Source organism: Xyrauchen texanus, chromosome 26 (assembly GCF_025860055.1).
Source record: "Xyrauchen texanus isolate HMW12.3.18 chromosome 26, RBS_HiC_50CHRs, whole genome shotgun sequence".
Classification (NCBI taxonomy): Eukaryota; Metazoa; Chordata; class Actinopteri; order Cypriniformes; family Catostomidae; genus Xyrauchen; species Xyrauchen texanus.
Genome location: NC_068301.1, coordinates 5,637,668 through 5,664,018, shown reverse-complemented (window position 1 = coordinate 5,664,018; position 26,351 = coordinate 5,637,668). Strand labels below are relative to the sequence as shown.

General features: G+C 38.5%; 1 protein-coding gene across 2 annotated transcripts in view; it reads left to right on the top strand.

Annotated features, from left to right (window-relative positions):
* LOC127620093 (KH domain-containing, RNA-binding, signal transduction-associated protein 3-like) overlaps positions 1-26,351 on the top strand; it is a 169,561-nt gene that overhangs the window by 70,357 nt on the left and 72,853 nt on the right. For both annotated transcript variants that reach the window (XR_007967667.1, XM_052093191.1), the window contains exons 2-3: positions 7,865-7,983; positions 24,975-25,091. Coding sequence is in view for 1 of the 2 variants with exons in the window: in XM_052093191.1 (XP_051949151.1) it covers positions 7,865-7,983; positions 24,975-25,091 (236 nt within the window). In the remaining variant the exon portion in view is untranslated. The remainder of the gene's footprint in view (positions 1-7,864; positions 7,984-24,974; positions 25,092-26,351) is intronic.

The window sequence follows — 26,351 nt, the reverse complement described above, 5'->3', positions numbered from 1 at the left end:
AAATGTAATTATTAAGTAATGATTAAACGATTACAGAATTTGTATTCATTATATATGTCAACTGCGTTAAATAAATGTGATGGTATTGAAAATTGAATTCGTTTCATTTGTTCTAAATACAATAAAATCAACCAATACATTTCATGAATTAAATATTCATAGATTCAGTAAGGATTCATAAACATTTGTACGTCTCTCATGTTGTCATATGTAAAATTATGTACATATTTGTATATCAGTATTGTACGTTTCAGTATCAATGCAAATATCAGCAAATGCACGTGTGCTTGAACCACACTTTGCGGATGAATATTCATGAGATCACGTTGTCTATACATAGTATGACATAAGATACGAACCTTGGACCCACTTTTTATTAGGTGTCTTTAACTACTATGTGCATAAGCATGTAATACAATGTACTTATCGTGTACATACATGTTGTGGCATTGTACTTACATTTAAAGTACCTGAATTAAATTGCATCTGTAACTACACTGTTAACCTTACCTCTAAAGCTAACCCTTTCCCAACCCTTCCCCTAAACTGTAACTCTAAACCCTACCCCTAACCCTGCTCCTAAACTTACCCATACCCATACATCAACCTCAGTAACAGAACAAGAGAATTTTGCAGAACAATATGTGGTTACACAATAAATACATTTTATTGTATGTATTTTAATGTTAGTTAAATACACCTAATATAAAGTGGGACCCAAACCTCTGTATACTTTCAGCAATATTCTATCATGCCAATATGACCTGATAGAGCTGGAAAACAATGCTTAATCAGTGCAGTAAATGCCATTGTTATTTTTTAGAGAGTTTGAGACATCGAAGAGGAGTATTGGCAGGGCTTGTTAGTTTAATGCAGAGATTATGGGTAAACAATATCACATGGATCTGTGTGCACATGTACAGTATTTTAGGCACAGATAAATTACATGGCATTCTGGCTGTTATGGCATTTAAATAATATTGCCACTCTGTTTTTACTCTGTGTTATTATGGATGTTTATTAATTTTCTTGGATAATGGAGGGGGTTCCACTGTCCTAGTTATAAAATGTTATAGATGCATATAATGTATAGGTATATTAGATTAGATGTTCATCTTAAAGGGGTAATTTCCTGCATATTTAAAAAAAAATAAAAAAAAGTGATATACTCTATACTCTTACCTCATTATATAATGATTCAAACCATTTACTCATATAAGACTGTCACCCAACCCAACCGCATATCTACTCCAAAACACTTGTCTTAGGATGGACTGTATTTATGCAAACAAATTCATAACAGTATATATTTATTAGAAAGCAGCAGCAGAAATATCTGATATCATAGAAAGCCGATCTGTGTGTGTGTGTGTGTGTGTGTGTGTGTGTGTGTGTGTGTGTGTGTGTGTGTGTGTGTTGAGAGTGAGACCACCCGTCACGCCACTGTCAACATTGTGATTTATCTGCTTTTCATTACAGCCTTGCTTGTAGAAAGAATTGCCTCATAATGAAGAAATATATTTCCTTCTGCCCTGCATTAATTTAGTTTTCATTCCAATCGCCAATTTTAGAAATGTGGCACTGGCGAGACAGCAGAGATTATGACACAAAATAATGCCATGAAGATTGCATTGAATCAGAAGCCTTTCTCAAATAGTACCACATGAAATGTGGAACGAATGTATGCCAAGAATGCGAGTATTTGGGTGGGGCAAAATCCAAAATGTGTATGTTAAAAATGTTATAGAATTTACCAAATTCGAATCACAATTGTTTGCTACAATTGAATTAAATGCATGAAATGGCATTCAAATGGAATTCATTTATGAATGGTGATCAACCTTAGTCTCGGAGGGCACGCTCTCTGTCACTCTAGTCTGCAGCTTCAACACATCACACTACACCATGCTTTTCCTGAATAAAAAAATAAATATGTTGGTTGTCATTGAAATCTATAGCCATTTTTCTTCCTTTCTCATCATTGAGCAGGGCCGACTTTGAAGGGAGGACCACAGGAATGAAATGTGGGGAGGGTGACATAGGCCGATGACAGCGGGCAGCTGCACATATCGATTTGCAGTCTGTCATGGTGGCCCACTCTTGAAAAACTGCTATAAAGTGTTGCACAACACGCATCTTATTTTTTATTTTCGGCTGCCAATCTGTTATGCCGGGAATTTGTGAGCCTGACCGAGAGCAAAAACAGAGTAACCAGTGACTGCAGAAATATATGGAAATCAATAGCTACCCAAAAGATAATCAGCGTGCTACTTTTGGCCAATATCAATGTGGAGCTTAGCAAGCTTTGTGTCTTAGAATAAGATTTTGCCCTCTAAAGGTGTTTTCCATATCAAGCCTGCACTATAAACAATAAAAAAAACAAGTTTGAAACTGACCGTCCACAGGACACGTTCTTGCGTTAAAACAACTTGATCACATGGGAAATCGACATATTGCTTCCGAAAGTTCATGTACACTGAAATCAACCCTTTTCAGCCAAATTGCCTACAAGCACCCTCCACCATCAGACATTTTTGCATTAATTCAAGAGATACATTTTTCTCTAGTGCTACTGATAGCAACCTACGAGAAACAGGTTCTTGTCTCGTGGTAATAAGGAAATAATCACATTCACATAAACAATGTGAAAGCGTGATTCAGAGGTTACATTTTCTCTCTAAAATATATTTTTATTTCACTGTTAGTTAGATTTAGGTTTGGGTTTGGGTTAAGTGGTAGAGATAATAAAATATGCATTCCTCGACAATTTACCTGGAAACTGGAGGTCACACCTTCCTATACTTTCAACAGCACTTCCAGTTTCAGCCACTGGGGTCTGTGATTAGAATTTTGTTAAGCACAGATCGATTTCGGCAGCAAAACTTTCAACTTGCTCTTGCCGAATTCACAGTGGGACCATCTCTGTCTTAGAGGTAGCTGTGTTTCCATTCAAATGTTTAGCATTTTTTAAGTGCATTTCTAAAATTTTACTAAAAACGAAATACTAATTTTTGTATCCATCCACTACGTCATGCGTAATATCTTGAGGGAGCCCTTCTTTTCATGATAGAGCAGCTGAATGACCTTGCTTCGGGAGAGTTTTATTTGCAGGAATGGAGCTATTGTACCTCGTTTTATTAAATGCTGCCAAAAGACACCACAGAACAAGAGTAATATCTGCTATGCACTTGGCCTCTCAGTCTGTGTGTTTTATGTTATGTTTAAGTTCAGTTATGTAATTAAAGTTTATGTTGACTGCTTAGCCAGATCCCGCCTCCTCCTTGCCCATCCTTACCCATTACATTTGTGCCGAAATCTGGGAGGGAGGAGGGATGCGCTGTCATGGAGTCCTTGCCGCTGCTGTCCGCCAGGGGATGGAGGAGTCGCTGCAGGCCATCGGGAGTCGGAGGAACTGCTGCCATCCACCAGGAAGGGGAGGAGCCGTTCTGTCCACCAAGTGTAGGATGACTTGCTGCCGTCCTCCAGGGGAGGAGTAGCTGTCGTCCAACATAGGGCGGAGGAGTGGCTGAGGACCAGGCGACTGCGTGTCCAGGGACCAGCGAGCGAGTTTTTCTCTCTCTCTCCTCTCTTCTCTCCCAGGGCTCCAGAGTGGTGGGAAAGACCTACCGGCAGAAGGACGGCCGGAAGGGCAACACCTCCAGGGAGGGGAGGGGAGTACATCATGCCGGAGGTTTCCCAGGACTGAGTCGGGTGGCGGAGGTGTGTGACGAGGAGGAGGGGGTGGTCAGGCCGGGAGGACGCACCCCCAGCCCTGAATTCTTCTAATCAGCCGGGGGGATAAAGACGAGCCAGAGGCACCAGTTCGAGAGAGAGAGACACACACACACATGGCCGCTCTGTGTGTGTGCGCGTGTCTCTGTGTTTTATGCTATGTTTCAGTGATTTATGTCATAAAAAGTTTAGTTGAGTTTCTTCTTCTCTATGGGGCAAGATTATGCTAAAGAGAAAGAAGGGGGAAAGAAATAAATATGTTGTACTTAAGAGTGAATTGTTCAACATTTGTCAGCTGCTTTGTCAAGTATGGCCAGTGTTGGTTTGGATGTTTGACACGTCTTTTGTCTTGAGAATTGTGTCTTTGTACTTAGCCCTTTGAAACCGGTGGGTGCTTTTGTTGCTGTTTTCCTTTTTATTTTTCTGCCAACTTGGAAGACACCTGTCTGGGGGATTTTTTCCCCCCAATCCCATTATCTTCTTGGTAATCAACTGCTCTGAGCCTGTGCAAATCATTTCACAAGCAGCACCAGTTTCAATTAGTCAACCTGAACCCTATTTACGTTTTTTATTGGTCTCATTGTGAACAGTTGTGCTCGTTATTCCAAATAATAAAAAAGTTTGTATTCAAAAGGTACAAACTTGCTCCGCCTCTAAAACGACTTTCCTTTTGACTGACATCACAAATCCTTTTTCATTTTCAACCCGTCCCCTTCAACCACCTGGCTCTATATTGGCACTTTTCATGATCCAATCAATTCCTGATGATACAATAAATTCTTGATTTACAGTTTTATCTCATTGAATGTCTGATTTCACAAAAAAGTACAACAGGTTACGGAAGTAATGTGTTCTCAGAAAGGCATGGCATGGTAACTTAAGTAATGTTTCGCGTTCTTGAAATGTCTCATGTTTCGGAGGATTTTCTTTGCTTCATAAAACATGTATGTATACTATAACTAAGCCAGATATAAGTCAAACCCCTGTATGTTCATGTTGTTTGCTTCCATTTATGGTGTACTCATTTCTGCTCTTTGACCATTTCTTTAGACCTGTTTATGGAGCCAGAAATTCTCCAGCAGTCCAATGCCGGATCCAACAACCAAGCTAAAGCAACTCTCTTTTGAAAGACAATGCTAAATTACTTCTAAATAAATAAATAGCTTCATAACCGATTGGGTACTTATGGTTTGATAGCTTCAAACAGCTTTATTACAGCAGGCTAAGAAACGTGGTTTGTTTGAAAGCACTTTTTATTAGCTTTATTACACTTTATTACATAATTTATAGTTATGAATTTAGCAGATGTTTATCCAAAGCAACTTATTGGGCTTTCAAGGTATACCCTGGCATTGCTAGTGCCATGCTCCAAGTAGAGCTACAGGAACTCTTATGTTTACATACTTTTTGATGTGCCACCCTAATATATTTACTGTTCCCCTCTGGCCACCCGATTAAAAAGATCCTGGAGGTGCCACTGGAAAGATGAGAATGTTTACTTGTACTTTACATCTGAAAACGTACACTATCTTTAGAAGAGTATTAAACCATGTAAAGGTCTTTCTTCTCTACAAGACCTCTATATTAACTTGTACATAAACTTTAACTGGCCTTCATCTTCATTGAATGAGCTCTTCCTGAATTCCTGAGCACTCATCTTCTTCCAGAGTTTCTCTTTGAGGCGTAATTGTAAATCTCCACTTTCTACCACTTTCTGGGGAGCAGGAAGTGAAATGTGAGGAGTTAATGGGCTGTTCTCTTGCTTTCCTCTCCTCTGCCAGAGTCTTATGAGGGAGTCCACCCTAATCTCACAAATCATGACAGCTTATGAATTTTATATGGATAAGTGCAAGTCTCTCTCTCTTTAGTCTATTTCTCTTTCATTTCTCCTTCACTTGAGCTCAGACACTGTACTGCCCTACAACCATTTTTTTACAACTAGAAATACAATGTTGACAAGTCACATTTAGACGGCAGAAATGGCCATGTGAGCTTTGTAGAGAAATCGACCAATCAGACAAGGCTTATTCTGATAAAAGTGTCATACTAAAGACTATGGTTGGACTAAAGGCAATAAGAGTGTAATGTTAAAATTTTTCATATATCAATTTTGAAATTAACGACTGTGCTGTTGAACGTGCTCCTTTTACAATTTATAGGAATGTACCAAACCTCCTACCATGGCAAAAGCTTGACTTATGAATAATAAATAGCTAACATAACTGGCCAGGGTTACCTAGCAACATCGTCATGACTTAATTAATACTCATAAGATAAGCCATTGCTGTGCCTCGACGTCACAACAGCCCATTGTGGCTTCCCTAGTTAAAAATGTATTTTGCACCTATCTTCAACACTGGTCAAGATTTCCCATGTTCCTCTAGAAAATTCCTGTGACATACATGAGAAGAAACTTAGCCATTAACTCTTAATTAAATTCAGAGCACTTTGCAATAGTTTAAATATGAATAGGATCTTTTATGTTCCTTTCTGTCATTTTTGATGCTTATTACGTTTGAATATTTAACATGCTTTTCCATTATTTGTGCTTTGGTGGGGGCAGCTGATGCAAAATTAAGACACTTAAGCCAGTCTGTCGTGATTTGAATATGCATGGTCCAGCCAGCCATGATGAAAATAATGTGTGTGCCAAATAATTACAGTAATCTCAGAGTCCAAAAGAGCAGTTGAGTTGGCCTGCAGGTCATGTAGGTTAGTATTTAAGTTGTTAGGCTCAAATATGCTGCATTACATTGCAATACAACAGGGTTCTTTGTCATTTAGAAAGTTTGTACAAAGGGATAGTTCACCCAAAATGAAAAATCTCTCATCATTTACTCGCCTCCATTGCATCCCAGATGTGTATGACTTTCTTTCTTCTGCTGAACACAAACAAAGATTTTTAAAAGTACATCTAATTTCTGTAGGTCCATTCAATACAAGTGCAAATTTGTGGCCAAAAAAGCATATAAAGGCAGCATAAATTAATCCATATGACTCCAGTGTTTAAATCAATGTTTTTTAGAAGCGATATGATAGGTGTGGGTTAGAAAGCCAATACTTAAGTCCTTTTTCACTATAAATCTCCACTTTCAAGTTTTATAGTAAAAAAATATTGAAATATTGACCTGGTTCTCCCACAAAGGGATTGCTTCACTTCAGAAGACATATATTTAACCACTGGAATAGTATGGATTGCATTTATGCAGCCTTTATATTCTTTTTGGAGCTTGAAATGTGAAGTCACTATTCACTTGTATTGTATGGACCCACAGAGCTAAAAAATTCTTCAAAAAGTCTTTGTTTCTGTTCTGCAAAAGAAAGCAAGTCATACACATTTGGGATGGCATGAGGCTGAGTAAATGAGAAGAGAATTTTCATTTTGGGAGGACTGTTCCTTTAAAAATTATCCTTAGAAATGATTTTGCATCCTTAATATTACACCAGAATACACAAATGTAACCTTAGCTTTTGTATGTTAGATGAGTACCCGTGTAGCACTGTAGATCACCGTACAGTTTGTGCGATCATGAGACCCCACTCTCATTTTCATTCATTTCTGACTATTCTAAAGATAAAATGTGTTTGTTTTCATAATCTTTGATCGAAATGTAATTACTTTCTAAATGACTGTACATATCCACTGTTTTTAACTGTAAATACCCAGATGTAGTGTAATGTAATGTATCAAAGACGAGCATTCATAAGTACACAAACATACACATAGAAACAGACATGTTCATTAATTGACTAATATCCCACCCCCTTCTGTGTCCCACAACAACAAGAACTCCTGTGCATGCTTGAAGAGCTCATTAACACACTCTAATGTCTAATCAGACAATGTTTGCCACACCGACAGAAATATCCACCAATCACAGACAAATGTCTACCAGATACAAACATAAGCACATCCAATTAAATTACAGCGTGGCCAATGGAAGCTATTTCACAGTCCACTGAACAGTCAAAATACGCTTCTTGCAAATGACAGCGGGACAATGGCAGGGCTGTTATCTCGACTTATCTGAACTCGAGATTCAGAGAGATAAACTTTTGCTAGCCCTTTAATTACATCTTGATATTGAAGTCAGATGTGACTGATGCTCTGTCTCTCTCTCTTTCTCTCCAGAAATTGAAAAGATTCAGAAAGACGAAGACAAAGAGGATGAGAAGTTCATCGATGTGGTCATCAACAAGAACATGAAACTGGGACAAAAGATTTTGATTCCCGTAAAACAGTTCCCCAAAGTGAGTGTGACGGAGTCATTTTATTGCCTCCTCTCATATTAGTTGTTTCTCATTGTGTGATGCTGAAGGTGAGAATGGCCACTTTCACAAATGAAACCCATTCAGTTGTCATAAAACGGATAATTCATGTTTTCGGAATCTATTGGTATTACTGTTGTTTACGCACCACACACACTCTGATTTTACCTGCTGAAAATGACCTTTAAAGGAATAATTCACCAAAAATAAAATGTTATTCTATCATAATTTGCTCACCCTCGTTTTGTTCCAAAATATAATTAATAAAAAAAGTGTTTTTGTCTTAAAACAACAAAAATTAACTTGAGAAGCTTAATGACATATGCGTATAACAAGAACAAATGATTTGCCAATGGGGTAAGAAATAATACTTAAAGGAATATTCCGGGTTCAATACAAATTAATCTCGAATCGACATATTGATTACCACAATATTGATATTATTGATAATATTGATTACCTCTTCTTGTTACACGTGTAAACCCCACCAAATTTTGCTCGATTTCTCTGAAAAAAAGACAAAATATTTTAAATAATTTTGCTTCTCAAATCGTTCAGATATTTTTACAGGAAAACAGGACAAATAATGTCAGTACGGAATTTCTTTTTTTCCTCAGCGTGTGAAAAAAACTTTTCAATCTTTTCAATGCAATATTCGTCAATAATCTCTCTTTAGAGCTTAAAAAAATTTACCAAAATTATAAAAAAAGTACTCCATGTAACTTGTGTGTCGTATTCCAAGTCCTCTAAAGCCATACATTATGTTTTATTGAGAAGCAACCTGGAATTTAAATAATCTTTCAGTGAAAATATTGATGTCGGTTCTGTACCCATGAGCGCAGTGAGAGACGCTTGTTCACAGTAGCTGGCATGTTCACGCGAGGACGTCTTTGTATTTTTGTAGCGCTAATTTTGCACTAAAACCTACCGTATGTCTTCCGGACACTTGGAATATAAGCATAAATTGCATGGATTATTTTTATGATAACTTTGGGTTGTTTTTTTTAAGCTTTAAAGTGAGTCACTTATCAACAGCCCTTGTATTAAAGTATAAACTGGGATCTTCATTAAAACATCCTCTTTATGTGTTCTGCATGAGAGTTGTACAGGTTTGGAATGTCATGAGGGTGAGTCAGTTATGACAGAATTTACATTTTTGGATGAACTATTTAATTTAACAAGTGACCCCTAAACTATATGTCGCATACTATAATTTTGTCTGTAAAGTGCCTAATGTTCTCATTTGGCATTTTGTTAAAATCCAAACAATTATCTGCAGGCAATGTTAGCAGAGGGCGCTAATTTGATGTTTTAGGTCAAATCGATGAAGGAACTGACATTTGTCATTGCGAAGGGCACTTCAGTATTTTACAGCTCACAACCATTGTGTCATTAATTTCTTCATGTTATCAATATGTTATCACATAGCGCCACATAGCAGCAGTTAAAAATATCCTCCACAGTCATTCATAAGAATAAAAAGCACTTCACAAGCCCTGCTACATTTTAATAGGAACACGATGTTGATATTGAACTAGGCACAGGGCGATTGCAGCAAATGGTCCTAATTTCCATACTGTTGCCGTCGAGAGTGTTATTTCATGATTTTTTCCCTTCACAGACATGGAGGTGAGTGTGACCTTGAAGGAGAACTATCACATTATCATATCATTGTGCATATGTGAGCATGTGTGTGTGTGTGTGTGTGTGTGTGTGTGTACATTCCTGTAGTATTCCCATTGGATTTCCGCATGAGGAAGGATTCTTTCTGTACCTCATTAAGTTTGCGATTCCTTAGCTCTCCAAATGTGATTTAATGTGTTTCTTTGTTTGCACGGTTTTTAATTCACACCGTTGTTCCATCTTGGTTGGAGCAACAGACACCGAAAGAAAGAGAGGGCGAGAGAGAGAGAGAGAGAGAGAGAGAGAGAGAGAGAGAGAGAGAGAGAGAGAGAGAGAGATTTGAGCAGCAGGTGTAAAAGTCAGTCCTTGACTCAGAAAATGCTTTTTTTGGTGCAATAAAAGGATTTTAGACAGATAATAAAAAAAGGGTGTTTTTACTTGTGCTTGAAAAAGCGTTTCAGAATAGAATAAAAGAACATGTAGTCATATCACTAGCTGGACTAGTAGGATTGAAGAGTATCACATAGCAGTCGAACGTACAGATCCATTTGGACTCACAGTGAAAAGAGTATTATTTGAAACGGCTGTGCTCGACTGTCCGCAAGACATAATGGCACATTCGGAAAAACAAAATATACCCTAGTCTAGAGATAGTAAGAGCCCTTTGACTGACATGTACAGTAAGAATCTGCCATTTAGGGCCGGGGCTTATTTGAGATCGATAATACCACAAGAGTAGACAGGCATGGGGGAAAAAAAATATTTAAATAATGGCACAGCGGTCCCTGCATACAATGAGAGGAAAGCACACCCACACATATAAATAAACTATAAAGGTGAATTGACTGCAGGTTTTCCGAACTCTTCCCTGTTTTTCATTGGTCGTCCAAATAGATAGTCCCACCCCAAACTCACGCCATTGGTTTAGCCAATTTTGTGGTTTAGGGCGAGTCAGGATGCTCAAATAAACATAGCAAGGTTTTGATAGCACCTCAGAGACCAACGTAATCAACCAACCAATGACTAACTTTTAGTTGTCTCTGCATATCAAGCTGGGATACGGGAAAGCAACAACCGGTCACCTTTAAGAAACGTTCATCCTGTATTAAGAAATAAATGAGCCTCTGTTCAAAACAAGATGCAGACAGGACACAAACTTAAGCACATTCTGTTAGATTGGATTAACATTTTAACCAAGAATGCACGCTTCATCATGACAACAGATGGGCAGCTACACGCATTTGTGCACATATAGACACATGTATTCAAGCAGCCATGCACACCACACACACACATTCAGAGAGTGATAATGTGTGTGTGTATGTTGATGTGTGTGCTATTTTTGGAGATGGTGTGTAAATGGGCTCTTGGATCCCAGAGGGAGTGTGCAGAAAAGGGTAGACACAAAGACACACACACACACACACACACACACACACACACACACACACACACACACACACACTTAACTAGCTGTCCAAATAAGGACATACTGTATCACAGACTTCAATTGTTTTTATATAAAGATAATTATAAATTATACTACACCTAAAATTAAACTTTTCACAGTTTTACAATAAAGGAAAAAACAAATTGTAAGTATGAATCACTTTTCCAAGTAAGGATATCCCCTGATGTTACCTAAAGGCAAGGGTATATATATATTTTTTTCAATATGCTGTTTGTTCTGTCTCATGCATGGTTTTGCGCTCAACCTCTCAAGATATACTGTTCTGACTGTGGGCCCATACAGACGTGTTCAGCGCATGTGTAAAGTCTGCTCCAAGCGGGATTTGAAACAGCATCGGAGGTGGGCACGCTAACGAGGAGGCTAAATGCTACAGCCTCTAGCGTCAGTCGCTAGTGAGCCTCTAGATGCCAGGGAAGTGAGGTTTACATACTGCACAGCTACCTACCAGCTCACAGTTACACTTAGCCCCCCTTAACCTCACTCCCATTCGGGTCATGTGACCACTGTAACTGGTCCTGCTCAACCGGCTCTCAGCAGGATTCGGACCGGCATCAGCCAGCTAGTGCACCTCTTGAGGCAAGGGGAGTGATGTTTACACACTGCACAGCTAACTACCAGCTGGCTAATGTTAAACATACGCATTTTTTACAGTCAATACTATTACTACTACTACAACACTATTGCAGTAATACTACTAATACAATACAATACTAGATACTATTTTAGCAAAGTCAATGGCAGGCGGATGTGCCGTCGTCATGCCAAGATTCGGACTGTCCGCGTGTCTAGACAAACCAAGCTGCATGTTGACAGTCTACGCGTACTGTTGGCGGAACGTGGAAAACCAACGTTTACTTTGGCCTTGAGGGATATTTTGTGAGATTTAGGCTTCGTCCATATTAATCCGGATAAAAACGTCATTTTCGTTTTCAAAACACGCTCTGTCAACACTGCCGTTTTCAAATGTTTTTCAAACGTTGCTCATCCACACTGTGACATCTAAAAACGTTTAAATCCCCTTACTGCGCATGCAGATATTTTAAAGAAGCGTTGCTCTGCATCATTTCCATGTACAGTCTGAAATATGATTTCCCCTGTGTTATGATGCCCGACAGCAATTCCAAGTAAAATTCCCATCGCATTTGAAGAAATGCAATGTGAAGTTTGTATAAAGTAACATATCTTTAACACCGCTATCAAAGTGGATAGCAGGCACAGCAATGCTGCTACAACATGGGCTGCCATCTTGATTGTTTTGGGTTGAATGCATCACATGGTTGCGTCACATGACAACAAATGTGGTGGTGGCGTAGTGGGCTAAAGCACATAACTGTTAATCAGAAGGTTGCTGGTTTGAGCCCCGCAGCCACCACAATTGTGTCCTTGAGCAAGGCACTTAACTCCAGGTTGTTCCGGGGGGATTATCCCTGTAATAAGTGCACTGCAAGTAACTTTGGATAAAAGCGTCTGCCAAATGCATAAATGTAAATGCATCATCGTTTTCAAATATCTCCGTTTTCCCTATGCACACGTCAACGACGGCGGTTTCGAGTTTTAATTTGAACAGAAGTCAAGTTTGTGCACTTTATTTTTCCATTTGGAATGAAATTATGGATGTTTTTTTTAAGTTAACCTGTTGATACGCACCCCCTTTTTGAGCACAAACCATGAAAATGACTTGAACTTAAATGGATGTATTTACCTTTGGAGTATGGTCACAGTTGTAGTATCTTTTGAAAGAAGACACTTTGGGCTTTATTTCCCAAGTATCAGAATTAATACATGTTGTTATTTTTTAAAGTTAGAGAAGCTGAAGTTTATAGTAATGGAAATATGTTTTGCTGAACATGTTTTATAATCTAAAAAACAACAATAATAATAGTACCAAGACAACCCATAAATACAATGTTCTCAATGCCAAAAGTCTAAAGAAGTTACGTTTCAAATTTGAAGATGAACTAACAAAAAATAAGGTTCCTGCAGCTTTTTTCTCTGTAAAATCGCTGGCGGATGTACAGAGTAAAATTAAGGCTACGCCTTTCAAGACGACACAAAATCTGACTGCACTGCTTGGCTACTACGAATAAAACTATGCTGCATTTTTAAAAATAGACTTTGGAGACAGGCTCATTATGTTTATGAGACTCTAATATATAAAATAATATACAGTTTTACAACATGAATGCTGCTCAGATTGCAGAGTTTGTTTAAGAACGATGAGGAAGGGTAAATCTTTCAGGTGAAATCTCATGTAAACAATGGAGAACGTATCAATATTTCTCCGATTTATCACTTTTATGGACAAAAAATGCTATTGGATGTTTTTCAATGAACGCTTGTCATGGACAATTGACCCAAGTGTGGCGAACTGGATTCATCTGATCGCGATTTCATAAAAGAATTTATGAAGTCCCGCTTTGATATTGGATGTTTTCATTTGTACTCCTGGCACAAATAACTAAATTGCTGTTTGTGTAGCATTGCTATCATAAAACAGAGATTGGATATCAATGTTGAACCCTTAGAGCTTTGAAAAGATGCATCATTTGTTAACATAAATTACATTTATAGACGGTAAATTATATATTAAATGTAAGCAGAGTGACGTCACTACCGCGTGCAGGGGGATTGCGTATCAACAGGTTAAGCCTGTGCATCCTGCTCTCCTCATTCAGAGAGGAAAATAATAAGCCACTTCATGTATGGGTTGGGTCAGTCTAATTTCAATACTGTTGGTTGGGTTGGGTCAGATCGGGTCACATGTTTGGACACTAACTTTAATGTACCAGACCTCTATCCTGTCCAAAAATGACAAAACTCAAAACTAAAGAAAATAAATAAACTAAATAATTTCAATACTAATACTTTTGAAAACACACTTTTCTTGTGGCATCTGGTGTCACACATATTTCCAGTTAAACTTTTGATGCTGTCACCGTCAAAGCAGACCCCAGATCTTTGTGGATCATAGAACATGATTGCAATTGCTGTGGTTCCAATATGGTCAGACCTTATAATGATATTATTATCTATTCAGTATGAAATTTATCACAGTCCATTGAGTTGAATGATTTAGTTTTAGAATGCATTTCCATGCGACAGTGTTGAGAATATAATTGTCTTGTGGTAAGCCATCTGATTTAATACAGGATAAAAGGTTGCAATCTTCAAAACAGAATGCAAGTTGTTATGCAGCAGTAGCATGCAACACTTTTTGGGTGCTGCGGTGCTCACATGGATGATGTGGAAAATAATCTAAAGAAAAACTATTTAGTTTTTAGGATAAATGATAAGATGATAATGACAGCCTGATTATGAAAAGTACATGACTATAGAGACATTTTTGCCAAATAATATGACATGCTTCGTTACATGTATTGCAGCAGTTACAATGTGAAATGTCCACTGTGTACTGCTAAAGGCGAGTTTTTCTCCCAAACAGATTTGGAAGGTTTTCATGCGCTTTTCATGTGGAGTTTGAAGTGCACATTGACGATGGCTCTGACGTCCTAACGTGAATCATGAACGCACCTTCATGATTGCTGTAACAAAGCGTGTAGCCACAGTCTGCCAGCTGATTAATATAGTGTAGGATGAGTGCAATGAATTTGCAACCTATATTGGGACCAGTTCTTTCAATTAGTTCACCTCCCAAATTAGACTGAGAAACGTTTAATGTTACTTGAACTGGTGCTATTTTAGTACATTTCTATCTTTATATTGTGGAAAGCTTTGTTTGGAAAACATTAATAAAGCATTATATTGTTACATAATGTTTTGTTTTCTTTCCTAAGAAGGAAATAAATGCATTTTGACAGTGAAAGAATATATTTAGAGTAAAAATCCAGCATGTTTATAATCTGCGATTAATCAAGATTAACTATGGAAAATTATGCGATTAATCGCATGACTTTGCCTCAGCATACCATGTGAATACATCTTAAATGTTGCTCTGGTTATTCTAATGTGCCGAACACAATGCCTGTTACCTATATTGGCTACTATTACCGGTCAGAACGGTCTGGCATGCTTTCACTCCCAGACATAAGACATCACCCGCTGATTGCCAGCAAGCATGAGGTTCATCTGCATGAGCAATTTGTCTGCGCATACTAAAAAGCAAGTAATTAATGACATTTAATAAAAGAGCCACAGTGGATTCAACTTCCATTTTCATTTCTACTTCACGGCAATTTCCCAAAAAGTGACAATTGTTTTCTCTTAAAATCATGGGATGTAAACAATGTTTTATTCTGCAATTGTTTTTGCAATAGTCCGATTTTGCGCATAAGTTATATTCCTAACTTAGTAAGAAATATGACGAGTAAAGTAGTGATGCTTACCTTAACAAAGATTACTAACAAGATATTAACAAAAAAGAAAATTAGAGATATTGTAAAAATACAATATACAGTATATTTAAACACAAATAGGAAGTATTATTTTTATTTATTTTTTATACAATTTTAGGGCTTACTCATAGCAGAACTCGTTTGTTTCCTAGTTCAATGTATGTAGAGCATATATGCTATCCACTGAGCAACTGCTACAACAAGAGATGTGAAATAATTCTAGATTGTAGAAGTAATATCGTTACACTAAAGAAGATTCTCCCAGGGAAGTTTTCCAAGTCCTCAAGCTTTAAACAGCAATGAGGGACAGTTACTGCTGATACATCAGGTTTGTCATAGCGATTCACTTTAGGATGATGGTTGAGAAGAGAATAAAGATTCCGATGTCAGTTCTTGTAAATGAAATTTCATCTCAGAGCTAAAATCAATGTCAGGGTTCACAAGCCTTCGGCGTTGCGGCTGTAATGATCGGCCACTTCAAATAAAGCAATTATCAGCGGCGGAGCAGGAATGGCGCTGTAATGTCACACGGCGCGGCTCTTCACGTCGCTCCACGTCACACTAAACAGATTGCCTTTGACAGCTCTGATGACTGCAGACACTAATGCGCTGTTTAGAGCTACACAGAGCTACTGGAGGAAGACAAATTCAATTTGTCCAGGCTGACAGGTGGATGCAGAGAGAGCTTGAAGGGTGAGTGTGATGAATCCGATTGGAATAGTTATACTCCCAGACGTCTCCAACGTCACCTCTAGGCTAATTTATGGGGTACAACTTTAAAAGATATGGACACTTTCTTAGTCTTGTCCTGCAGTTGATAATTTCATCTTGCAAGGAACACGGTGACTGGTTGGTAAGACTGCATTTGGGTTTCGGGTGATGACAAAATAGTCAACAAAAGCTTTCGTAACTCTCATGTGTGACTCAATATCAAAAATGAATATTCCAGGTTTAATACAAGTTAAGCTCAATCGACAGACTTTTTTTTGCACATAGTTAATTACCACAAAAATTACTTCGACTCTTTTCTCCTTTTCTTTAAAAAAGGCAAAAATCTGGGTTACAGTGAGACACTTACAATGGAAGTGAATGCCAATCAATAAAAGTTAAAATACTCACCTTTAGTGACCTCTATCTGTCAGTCAGGGCTGGACTGGTAATCTGGCGTACTGGGCTTTTTCCGGTGGGCCGACGCACTTTGGGGCCAATTACGGGCGGACTGGCCATCGGGAGAACCGAGCGGACCGGTGGGTTGGTCTCAAAATGTGCTGAATGGGCCGCAATAAGCTAAAATGAGCCACCACATTATGCATAACGGACAACAAAACGGCACCGAGATATGCAGAAAAGGACAGCGACACCTACATACCCCTTCACCCCCCCACCCCACCCCGCTCAACAAGTTTTGGGCCAGTTGCCATGTAAAATCCCGGGCCCATTTATCTTACCAGACCAGCCCTGCTGTCAGTGGATCACCAGCTTTCTGACAGACAGGAAGCAGCTATTGAGAATGGGGAAATTCATTCTCCAGCACATGTACAATCAGTACTGCTGCCCCCCAGGGATGTGTGCTCTCCCCATTACTCGTCTCCCTCTACACAAACATCTGCACGCCAATGACCCTTCTGTTAAGCTCCTGAAGTTTGCAGACGACACTACAGTCATCGGCCTCATCCAAGATGACAAAGAATCTGCTTTCAGAAAGGAGGTTGAACAGCTGGCCAAAACAATCAAAACAACCTGGAGTTGAACATGATTAAAACAGTGGAGATGTTTGCGGACTTCAGGAGGAACACCCCAACATTGACCCGCTTACCATTCTAAACGTGCTCTACCATCTCACAGGACCTGAAGTGAGAGACCCACATAGACTAAATTTTGAAAAGGCCCAGCAGAGGTTGTACTTCCTTCACCACTTGACAGGAAGTTCAACCTGCCACAGGCGCTGCTGATCCAGTTCTACTCAGCAGTCATTGAGTCTGAACTCTGAACTTCTATATCTGTCTGGTCAAGTTCAGCTACCCAGTCAGACATCAAAAGACTTCAAAGGATAGTTCGGACTGCTGAGAGGATTATTGGCACTCCGCTACCCACCCTGCTAGAACTGTACACATCCAGATTAACGAAAAGGCTGGAAAAATCACTTTTGACCCCATACACCCAGCCCACTACCTTTTTGAACTGGGTGGCGCTACAAAGCGTTGAGCACCAGAACAGCCAGGCACAGGAACAGTTTTTTCCCTCAGGCTATTCATCTCATGAACAGTTAAAACTGCCCCCAAATACTTTCTTTTTTGTCAACACAACCATGTGCAATATTCAATCCATCCATTCCTGCTAATATCTATATTTCATTTATATTTGTAAACATAGCCTACCTCTTCTTCAATACATGACATCACCTGCACATAACTGTATCTGTATATAAAATATTTGAACAACATTAATGCACTATTGTATATTTCTCTTTTTATTTATCTGTTGTATCTTATTTTTTAAGGGAGCGCTGTTCGCTGTCATTTTCTGCATATCGCGCCGCCCTTTTTTGGTCCTTTCTGCATATCACGGCGGCGGCTTATCGCAGCATATTTCTGAACATTTCGCCACAGATCTGCCAGCCCACTTGGTTCTCCCGATGGCCACTCCGCCCCTGATCGGCCCCAAAAAGTGATGGCCCACCAGGAAAATGCCCGGTATGCCGGATTAACAGTCCAGCCCTGTACACTCCTGGAATCATAATAAGCAATTTTATGAAAAACATCTGACTTTCTATAGTTTGGTTTTATTTACAATTTCACAACTTAGTCCCGCTCTCCATATATGTGGACATACATTTTTAGGAAAACTGTTTTATCTAGATTTTTTTTTATTAATTTGTTTAATGAGGTGCTACTAGTTATGAATAAAAAATGGAAATGGAAAATGCACACAGGAGTCACGTGAGGGTCTCAGGAGGTTAAGTGTGTTCATTAAAGTTATAGATCACCCACAAATGAAGATTATGGCATTATTTACTCAGCCTCATGTGGTTCCAAACCCAAATGACTTTCCTTTTTCCATGAAACAAAAAATGGAGATGTCAGGGCGAATGCTTAATAAAAAACATATCTCTTAGATCTTTTTAAAAGTGTTTGTTAGAAAAATGAATTTGGCTTAGCATTAGCATCAAGATGCATTATCTTCTAAATTATCTCTAAATTGCCCTCATTACCTGATGTAATCTGAAATTAACATTTATTAATTATCAATGTCATGATGCGATATAACATTTTTGCCCGGTAGCTAGTTTCCCCATCCATTTTTTTGTTATATATATATATATATATATATATATACACACACACTTTTTTTAAATCAGATTACCATTATTATAACCATGATTAAATCTCCCCCATACGGGTATTTGTCTGGAGACAGTAAGATTTTCAAGAAGCTATTGGGAGACCTTTTTTGAAAACTAATCCTAACTGGAGCACGCTAAGACAAACATCACTCTTATTAATGCTCATATTTAATAATGAGATGCAAACAAACAGGTCCTGCTATGGATATCATCCTCCCTATGATTCCTCAAAGGAGATTTGTGCTATTATTTCTCTAAGCTAAAAGACTTTATTAATAAATGTATATTTAATTAAAAAAAATTTGTACCCTAAATACACAACTACGTGACATTTTCAAATTTTTTGCATAAATTGGCAAAATTACTGCTTTTTTGATAGTGACACCCAATAAGAATATTTTTCTCACAAGTGATATGTCTCATGTTTCACCTCAAGCATGCTCTTTACTGACTCTTTTGTTGATTTAGTTAATAAGAACACTAACGCAAAATTGGTTGGTGTGGTAGAAATAATGGCAAAACAGTGGTACAATTTTTGGAAAACGTATAGAAATCATTTTAACACAATAAATATTAAAATAGTTTGTTTATTTTACATTTTGATTAGATTATCATAGTTTATTATAATGTACTTATGAGTGTTTTTAAAATTGAATTTTAGAGTTTAATAATGAAATTCTGGGTCTGGGACAGGGTTAAAACAGTACAATATATGCATATAACGGCATAAAAAATTTAAAATAATTAATGATGAAGGCCAAGTGAAAAGTTTCCAGTTGAGTTTTAATGAGACGTATAACAAAATGAAAAATCTGTTTGATTTAATTTAAATCAACCCCTTGGACATAAAAGTACCCGAAGTTATCAGCGTATTGGTGTGCATGTAAAAGTGCTCAAAGAGACTTTAGGGTTGTCTTTTTTTACTTTGAAAAGTAAGGAACCACCTTGCACCATAGCAACCTCCCACAACATCCTAGCAGCTACTTAGTAATGTGCTAAAAACAATTAGAACATCTCAGCAAACACATAGCAATGCACACAACACCCTAGCATTACGGCAGTGCGTTTTGCATGGCACCATATTCACATATTTACATTTTCAGTCAACCACATTTCTTCCATCCCGTCAAAAGTGTGGAGAATGTAAACGTATTAATATAAATTTTATAAGCTAGCCATATTCTCACATAGGCAAACACACAACACATAGCTTGTCGATTCCAGCATCTCTATACAATATGTGTATGCGTACGGGGAGTGAAGTGTGTGATCTTTAATGTGTGTGTCTGTGTGCTGCGGTGCGTTTGAAAGCTTTAGAGCTTTCCGTAAATCCACACACAGCTTGGTGTTGTGTTTAATGTCCAGATTAAGGCCCACGCTGTCATTTACAGGCCTTAATATCATCAGAATAATCCTTTAAAGAACAGCCAAAAACACTCTCGGTAAATAACAGCCATCTAATGAAAGCAACTAAACAAACGGCTAATGGCATCAATGGCAGCAGAGCAAATGACGCTCTTAAAGCACTTTCCATGAGATCAAGGACCCATGTGTGTGCATTGACAATCACATCGCCAGGACTCACAATGGCTCTAAATGGGGGTAGAAAACAGAAATGCGTCATACGTAATGTTGGTTACAGTACATACAGTGAGGAAAATAAGTATTTGAACACCCTGCTATTTTGCAAGTTCTCCCACTTGGAAATCATGGAGGGGTCTGAAATTGTCATTGTAGGTGCATGTCCACTGTGAGAGACATAATCTAAAAAAAAAAATCCAGAAATCACAATGTATGATTTTTTAACTATTTATTTGTATGATACAGCTGCAAATAAGTATTTGAACACCTGTCTATCAGCTAGAATTCTGACCCTCAAAGACCTGTTAGTCTGCCTTTAAAATGTCCACCTCGACTCCATTTATTATCCTAAATTAGATGCACCTGTTTGAGGTCGTTAGCTGCATAAAGACACCTGTCCACCCCATACAATCAGTAAGAATCCAACTACTAACATGGCCAAGACCAAAGAGCTGTCCAAAGACACTAGAGACAAAATTGTACACCTCCACAAGGCTGGAAAGGGCTACGGGGAAATTGCCAAGCAGCTTGGTGAAAAAAGGTCCACTGTTGGAGCAATCATTAGAAAATGGAAGAAGCTAAACATGACTGTCAATCTCCCTCAGACTGGGGCTAGATGCAAGATCTCACCTCGTGGGGTCTCAATGATCCTAAGAAAGGTGAGAAATCAGCCCAGAACTACACGGGAGGAGCTGGTCAATGACCTGAAAAGAGCTGGGACCACCGTTTCCAAGGTTACTGTTGGTAATACACTAAGACGTCATGGTTTGAAATCATGCATGGCACGGAAGGTTCCCCTGCTTAAACCAGCACATGTCAAGGCCCGTCTTAAGTTTGCCAATGACCATTTGGATGATCCAGAGGAGTCATGGGTGAAAGTCATGTGGTCAGATGAGACCAAAATAGAACTTTTTGGTCATAATTCCACTAACCGTGTTTGGAGGAAGAAAAATGATGAGTACCATCCCAAGAACACCATCCCTACTGTGAAGCATGGGGGTGGTAGCATCATGCTTTGGGGGTGTTTTTCTGCACATGGGACAGGGCGACTGCACTGTATTAAGGAGAGGATGACCGGGGCCATGTATTGCGAGATTTTGGGGAACAATCTCCTTCCCTCAGTTAGAGCATTGAAGATGGGTCGAGGCTGGGTCTTCCAACATGACAATGACCCGAAGCACACAGCCAGGATAACCAAGGAGTGGCTCTGTAAGAAGCATATCAAGGTTCTGGCGTGGCCTAGCCAGTCTCCAGATCTAAACCCAATAGAGAATCTTTGGAGGGAGCTCAAACTCCGTGTTTCTCAGCGACAGCCCAGAAACCTGACTGATCTAGAGAAGATCTGTGTGGAGGAGTGGGCCAAAATCCCTCCTGCAGTGTGTGCAAACCTGGTGAAAAACTACAGGAAACATTTGACCTCTGTAATTGCAAACAAAGGCTACTGTACCAAATATTAACATTGATTTTCTCAGGTGTTCAAATACTTATTTGCAGCTGTATCATACAAATAAATAGTTAAAAAATCATACATTGTGATTTCTGGATTTAGTTTTTTAGATTATGTCTCTCACAGTGGACATGCACCTACGATGACAATTTCAGACCCCTCCATGATTTCCAAGTGGGAGAACTTGCAAAATAGCAGGGTGTTCAAATACTTATTTTCCTCACTGTACATAATCCCATGTTTCTGATGAAAGTATGCAGATTAGTACTGTAGCATACTAAAGATATTTCCTAATGAAGCTGTCAACAGAGCTTCAGTAATGTAAGAAAGCCTATGTGTCCATGCATAGGTTGTGACCTCTCTGCAAAGTCCCAATTTTATGATAGAATGTTCCAGTCCTCAAAAGTATGTTATTTTCCATCACCAGAGAAATACATACTTTTAGTGTAGTGGAAGTATGCAAATTGTAATATAGCTCAAACTCCGCTGCCCAAGAATCCTTGAATTATCATTTTTACGTTCACCATTAGATTCCTAAACCGCTTTGTTCTACAATGTCGCTTTTGAGGTTGAGAAAGTTTCAGAGAGTGTCACCTCTGCTGTGAAGGTTGGAATTGTGTCTCAAGCTCTCAGAGATCTTTATGAATGGCAGGGTTTGATCTTCCTGGTTCGGTGGTGAGATCGCTAACAAGCCTGGACAGCAGGAACAGGTGAAAGATTTTAACAAGAACAGCAGAGGAACTGTCTCATCTCCTCATTATGATGTTTTTCATTGCATTTCCTTTCCATATTCTTCTTTCTTTTTCTGTTTCTTTCTTTCTCTCTCTCTTTTTCTTGTATCTTTGATCATTGCCACCTGTTTCCATCTGAATTTAGAACTTGTAGAGTCCTATTTTAAGAGTGCAAGAATTAAGCACATGGCATTGCCTCAAAAGCACAAAGTCAATGGACATGGCCATTTTTGGTATTTTCGTACAAGCATGCGTTAAGTCTAGGCGCAAGTGAGCTTGGTGAAATCATCCATGCAATGTGCGAGAGGTGTGACCAAGTGCCATTTCATTCTGAGGTACTTCTCCAGTTATTTAACATCTGCATCCTATTATATTGTCCATTCCCTCAAGCACCAACAATTTAAACAAAGACAGCACATTAATAAGAAGTTAGTAGTGTAAATGCACTGGATGCAATGAATGAATTGTAAATCAAATTCTTCTGTCCATTAACTGCATCCTTGATGAATGTCAGGCATATTTCTATGACATGATGCACTCCTTTTATTCAAATGGAAAATTAGATTCTTGTCTCATTCTTGTGACTTAGTAGTGGCTGAGGATGATTCTCAGTTGACTCTATGTCCATCTGCGCATCTTACCAATTGGCTTGTTGAGTGCGTTACTGCGGAGACCTAGTGCGTATGGAGGCTTCATGCTGTTCTCCGTGGCATCCATGCACAACTCACCACGTGCCCCACCGAGAACGAAAACCACATTATAATGACCACGAGGAGGATAACCCAACGTGACTCTACCCACCCTAGCAACCGGGCCAACTGATTGCTTAGGAACCCTGACTGGAGTCACTCCACTACAAATTGTAACTCCAGGTGTGGCATTCAGCAGCTTTACTTGCTGAGCTACCCAGGCCCCCTAGTTAAATTGCACTTTAAATAAAATGAAAATATAATAAAAATAACGAATTGGTAAAAAAATTTTTTTATTTAAATCCAAGCATTTTACCATTCCAAGTTTAACTGGTGGAAAATGACTAGTCAAAATTAAATAATAAATATAATTGCAAATATACAAGAATAATAATACATATAAACATAATAATAAAAAAAATATATAATTATTAAAAAAATAAACCATAACCTCTACAAATCTCATAATTTTTCATTTCAATACCAAAGAGATGGTATTGAAACATCTTAACGCAATGACCAAATTCTTAGGAAAATAGCAAATTGCGGTTTGCACCATTTAATTTACATACAATACACCCACAGTTTGCGCGCCAGCACCTACAGTAGCGCAAACACTCCCACCCAAGCCATTTGCATTGGCCCGAAAATTGCACTTAGAATTAGCGCTCTCGCCAAACATTGGATAAGACGTTGTGCACGGTCGTAGCATATTGCGCTTTGCGCACTCAATAAAATAGAGTCCGTAGTTATGTGATTCAGTAAAGTCATCTTTTCATATTTGCCCTCATTCCTGTTGTTTTAGAGATGTAGTCCCTTCAAGAGGAACTTTGGATTTTTGTATCTGTAAAGGGATTAATGAAAAGGAGGAGGCGAGAACCGGCTTGACAAATATAAATAATATTTTAATAAGAAATTTAAACAAAAAGACAAACACACAAAGGTGTCAGACAGCTGTCTGTAAATCTCTCTCTCTGTCCCACTGCAGTCTCCAGTCGGCCTTTATCCCTCCCTGATGCTTGATTAGCCTGATTAGGGGCCGGGTGTGCGGAATCACGACCCGGCCCCGCCCTCCACCCTGCCACATTCCTCCCTCGTTCTCTCATGTCCCGGCATGACGTACACCCCCCACCCCCCTCTTTCCCTGGGGAGGGGCGTGGCTTCCGCCCCATCTGCCGGCAGGTCATCCCCATCAACTTGGATGAGGGTGGGGACAAGGGGAGGGAAACAAGTAAAACAATCGTAACATCGATCATGCCAAATAACAACATTTAAAAAAGAGAGAGGAAAGGCCAACACAGAGCGGCAGTGGAAGAGAGAAAGAAAAAAAACACTTACTCGCCGGTTCTTCGATACGCCGTAGCTTGGTCCTCGGCCACTCCTTCACCCTCTAATGGACGACAGCCGCACCTCCCCGGACGGATCGTAGGCAGTCCTCCATATAGACTATCAGGAGATAAAACTACTAATGTATTTTTTCAATTTAATTCTAATTTTGAACAAAAAGAGTGTCTGTTGCTTATATTTTGAAAGGAATAAGTGAGAATTAAAGCAAAACAATAATGCTGTTGAGGACAAGAAAAACATCTTAAATATTAACTGCGTGGCTTTTTTAAATGTTTACCTACTTATAAAGAGAAAATATTAAGTATAGCAGTTTTGCATAATTTATGTGTTTAAATAAATAGTAATAAGACAGCACTAAAAAGTATTCTCTCTGTTTTTCTCTTGAATAGTTTAATTTTGTGGGTAAACTCCTGGGCCCTCGAGGGAACTCATTAAAGAGACTACAGGAGGACACACTGACCAAGATGTCCATCCTCGGCAAGGGATCAATGAGAGACAAAGAAAAGGTAATCGTTCTTTCTTTTATTTCCATTATTTCATTTGTAAATGTTGTACTTGTTCATTCATTCCTTTTTTCAGATGTGCATTTGTTTGTTTGTTCATTCTATTGTTTGTGTGATTGTTATTTTTTGTTTTGTTTATTTTCTTTTATTCTTTATATAATTCATTGGATCTTTTTTATGTTCATTTTGTTTAGTTGCTCAGTAATTTTTTAAGTTTGTTGTCTTCTTTCGTGGGTCTGTTCTTTCTTTCGGTTGTTAATTTTTTTGTTTGTTCTTTTGTTTTTATTTTAGTTTCTTCATGCTTATTTATTTTGTTGGATTGTTTTCTTTCATGGGATTATTTCAGTTGTAGGTTTTTTTATCTATTATTTATTTTTGTTTGTTCGCTTTTTTTCTTTCATTTATTTTCCTCAGCATTATTTTCTTTAATTTTTGTGTTTATTTGTTTGTTCTTTTTTTGTATGGGGCAGTGGTGGCTCAGTGGTTGAGGCTCAGGGTTACTGACCAGAAGGTTGGGGGTTCAAGCCCCAGCACCACCAAGATGCCACCATTGTGTCCTTGAGCAAGGCACTTAACTCCAGGTTGCTCCGGTGGGATTGTCCCTGTAATAAGTGCACTGTAAGTCCCTTTGGATAAAAGTGTCTGGTAAATGTATATTTTTTCATTGCTTTGCTTATTTTTGTTGGTTTGTTTTCTTTCATTCATTCGTTGATTTGTTTCTTTCATTCCTTTTTTGGTCAATTAATTTAAATCAGTTTATTTTGACATTTATTTGTTCTTTCTCTTTCTTTTCTTGTTTGATTATTTTCTACTTCTTTACTTTTTGTTTCTTTCTTCTGTTTAATTAATTGTTGTTTGTTCTTTTTATTTACATGTTTGTTCTGTCTTATGTTAATTACTTAATTGGTTTGCTATTTATTTTGTTGGTTTGTTTTCTTCCGTTCATTCTTTCATTCATTGGTTCATTTTCTGTTGTTTTTGTTTGTTTGCTCATTTGTTTATTTTTCATTTGCTTTCTTTTTCTGTCTTTCTTTCTTCCGTACTCTTAACCCTTATCTATTCCTCTGAGCGGTAAATCAGAGTATACAAGGAAGTAACTGATTAACACAGAGGGGTTTTTGTCCTGTAGACTCATTGTCTGTGCTGTCACCATTGAGAAGTGCACTGAATGATCTTAGCTAGGTCTCTGCAAGCTACTCTGCTGATTGAACCGATCGATAGTTGCTGATGGAACTATCCCCCCCCCCTCCCTCACCTGGAGAG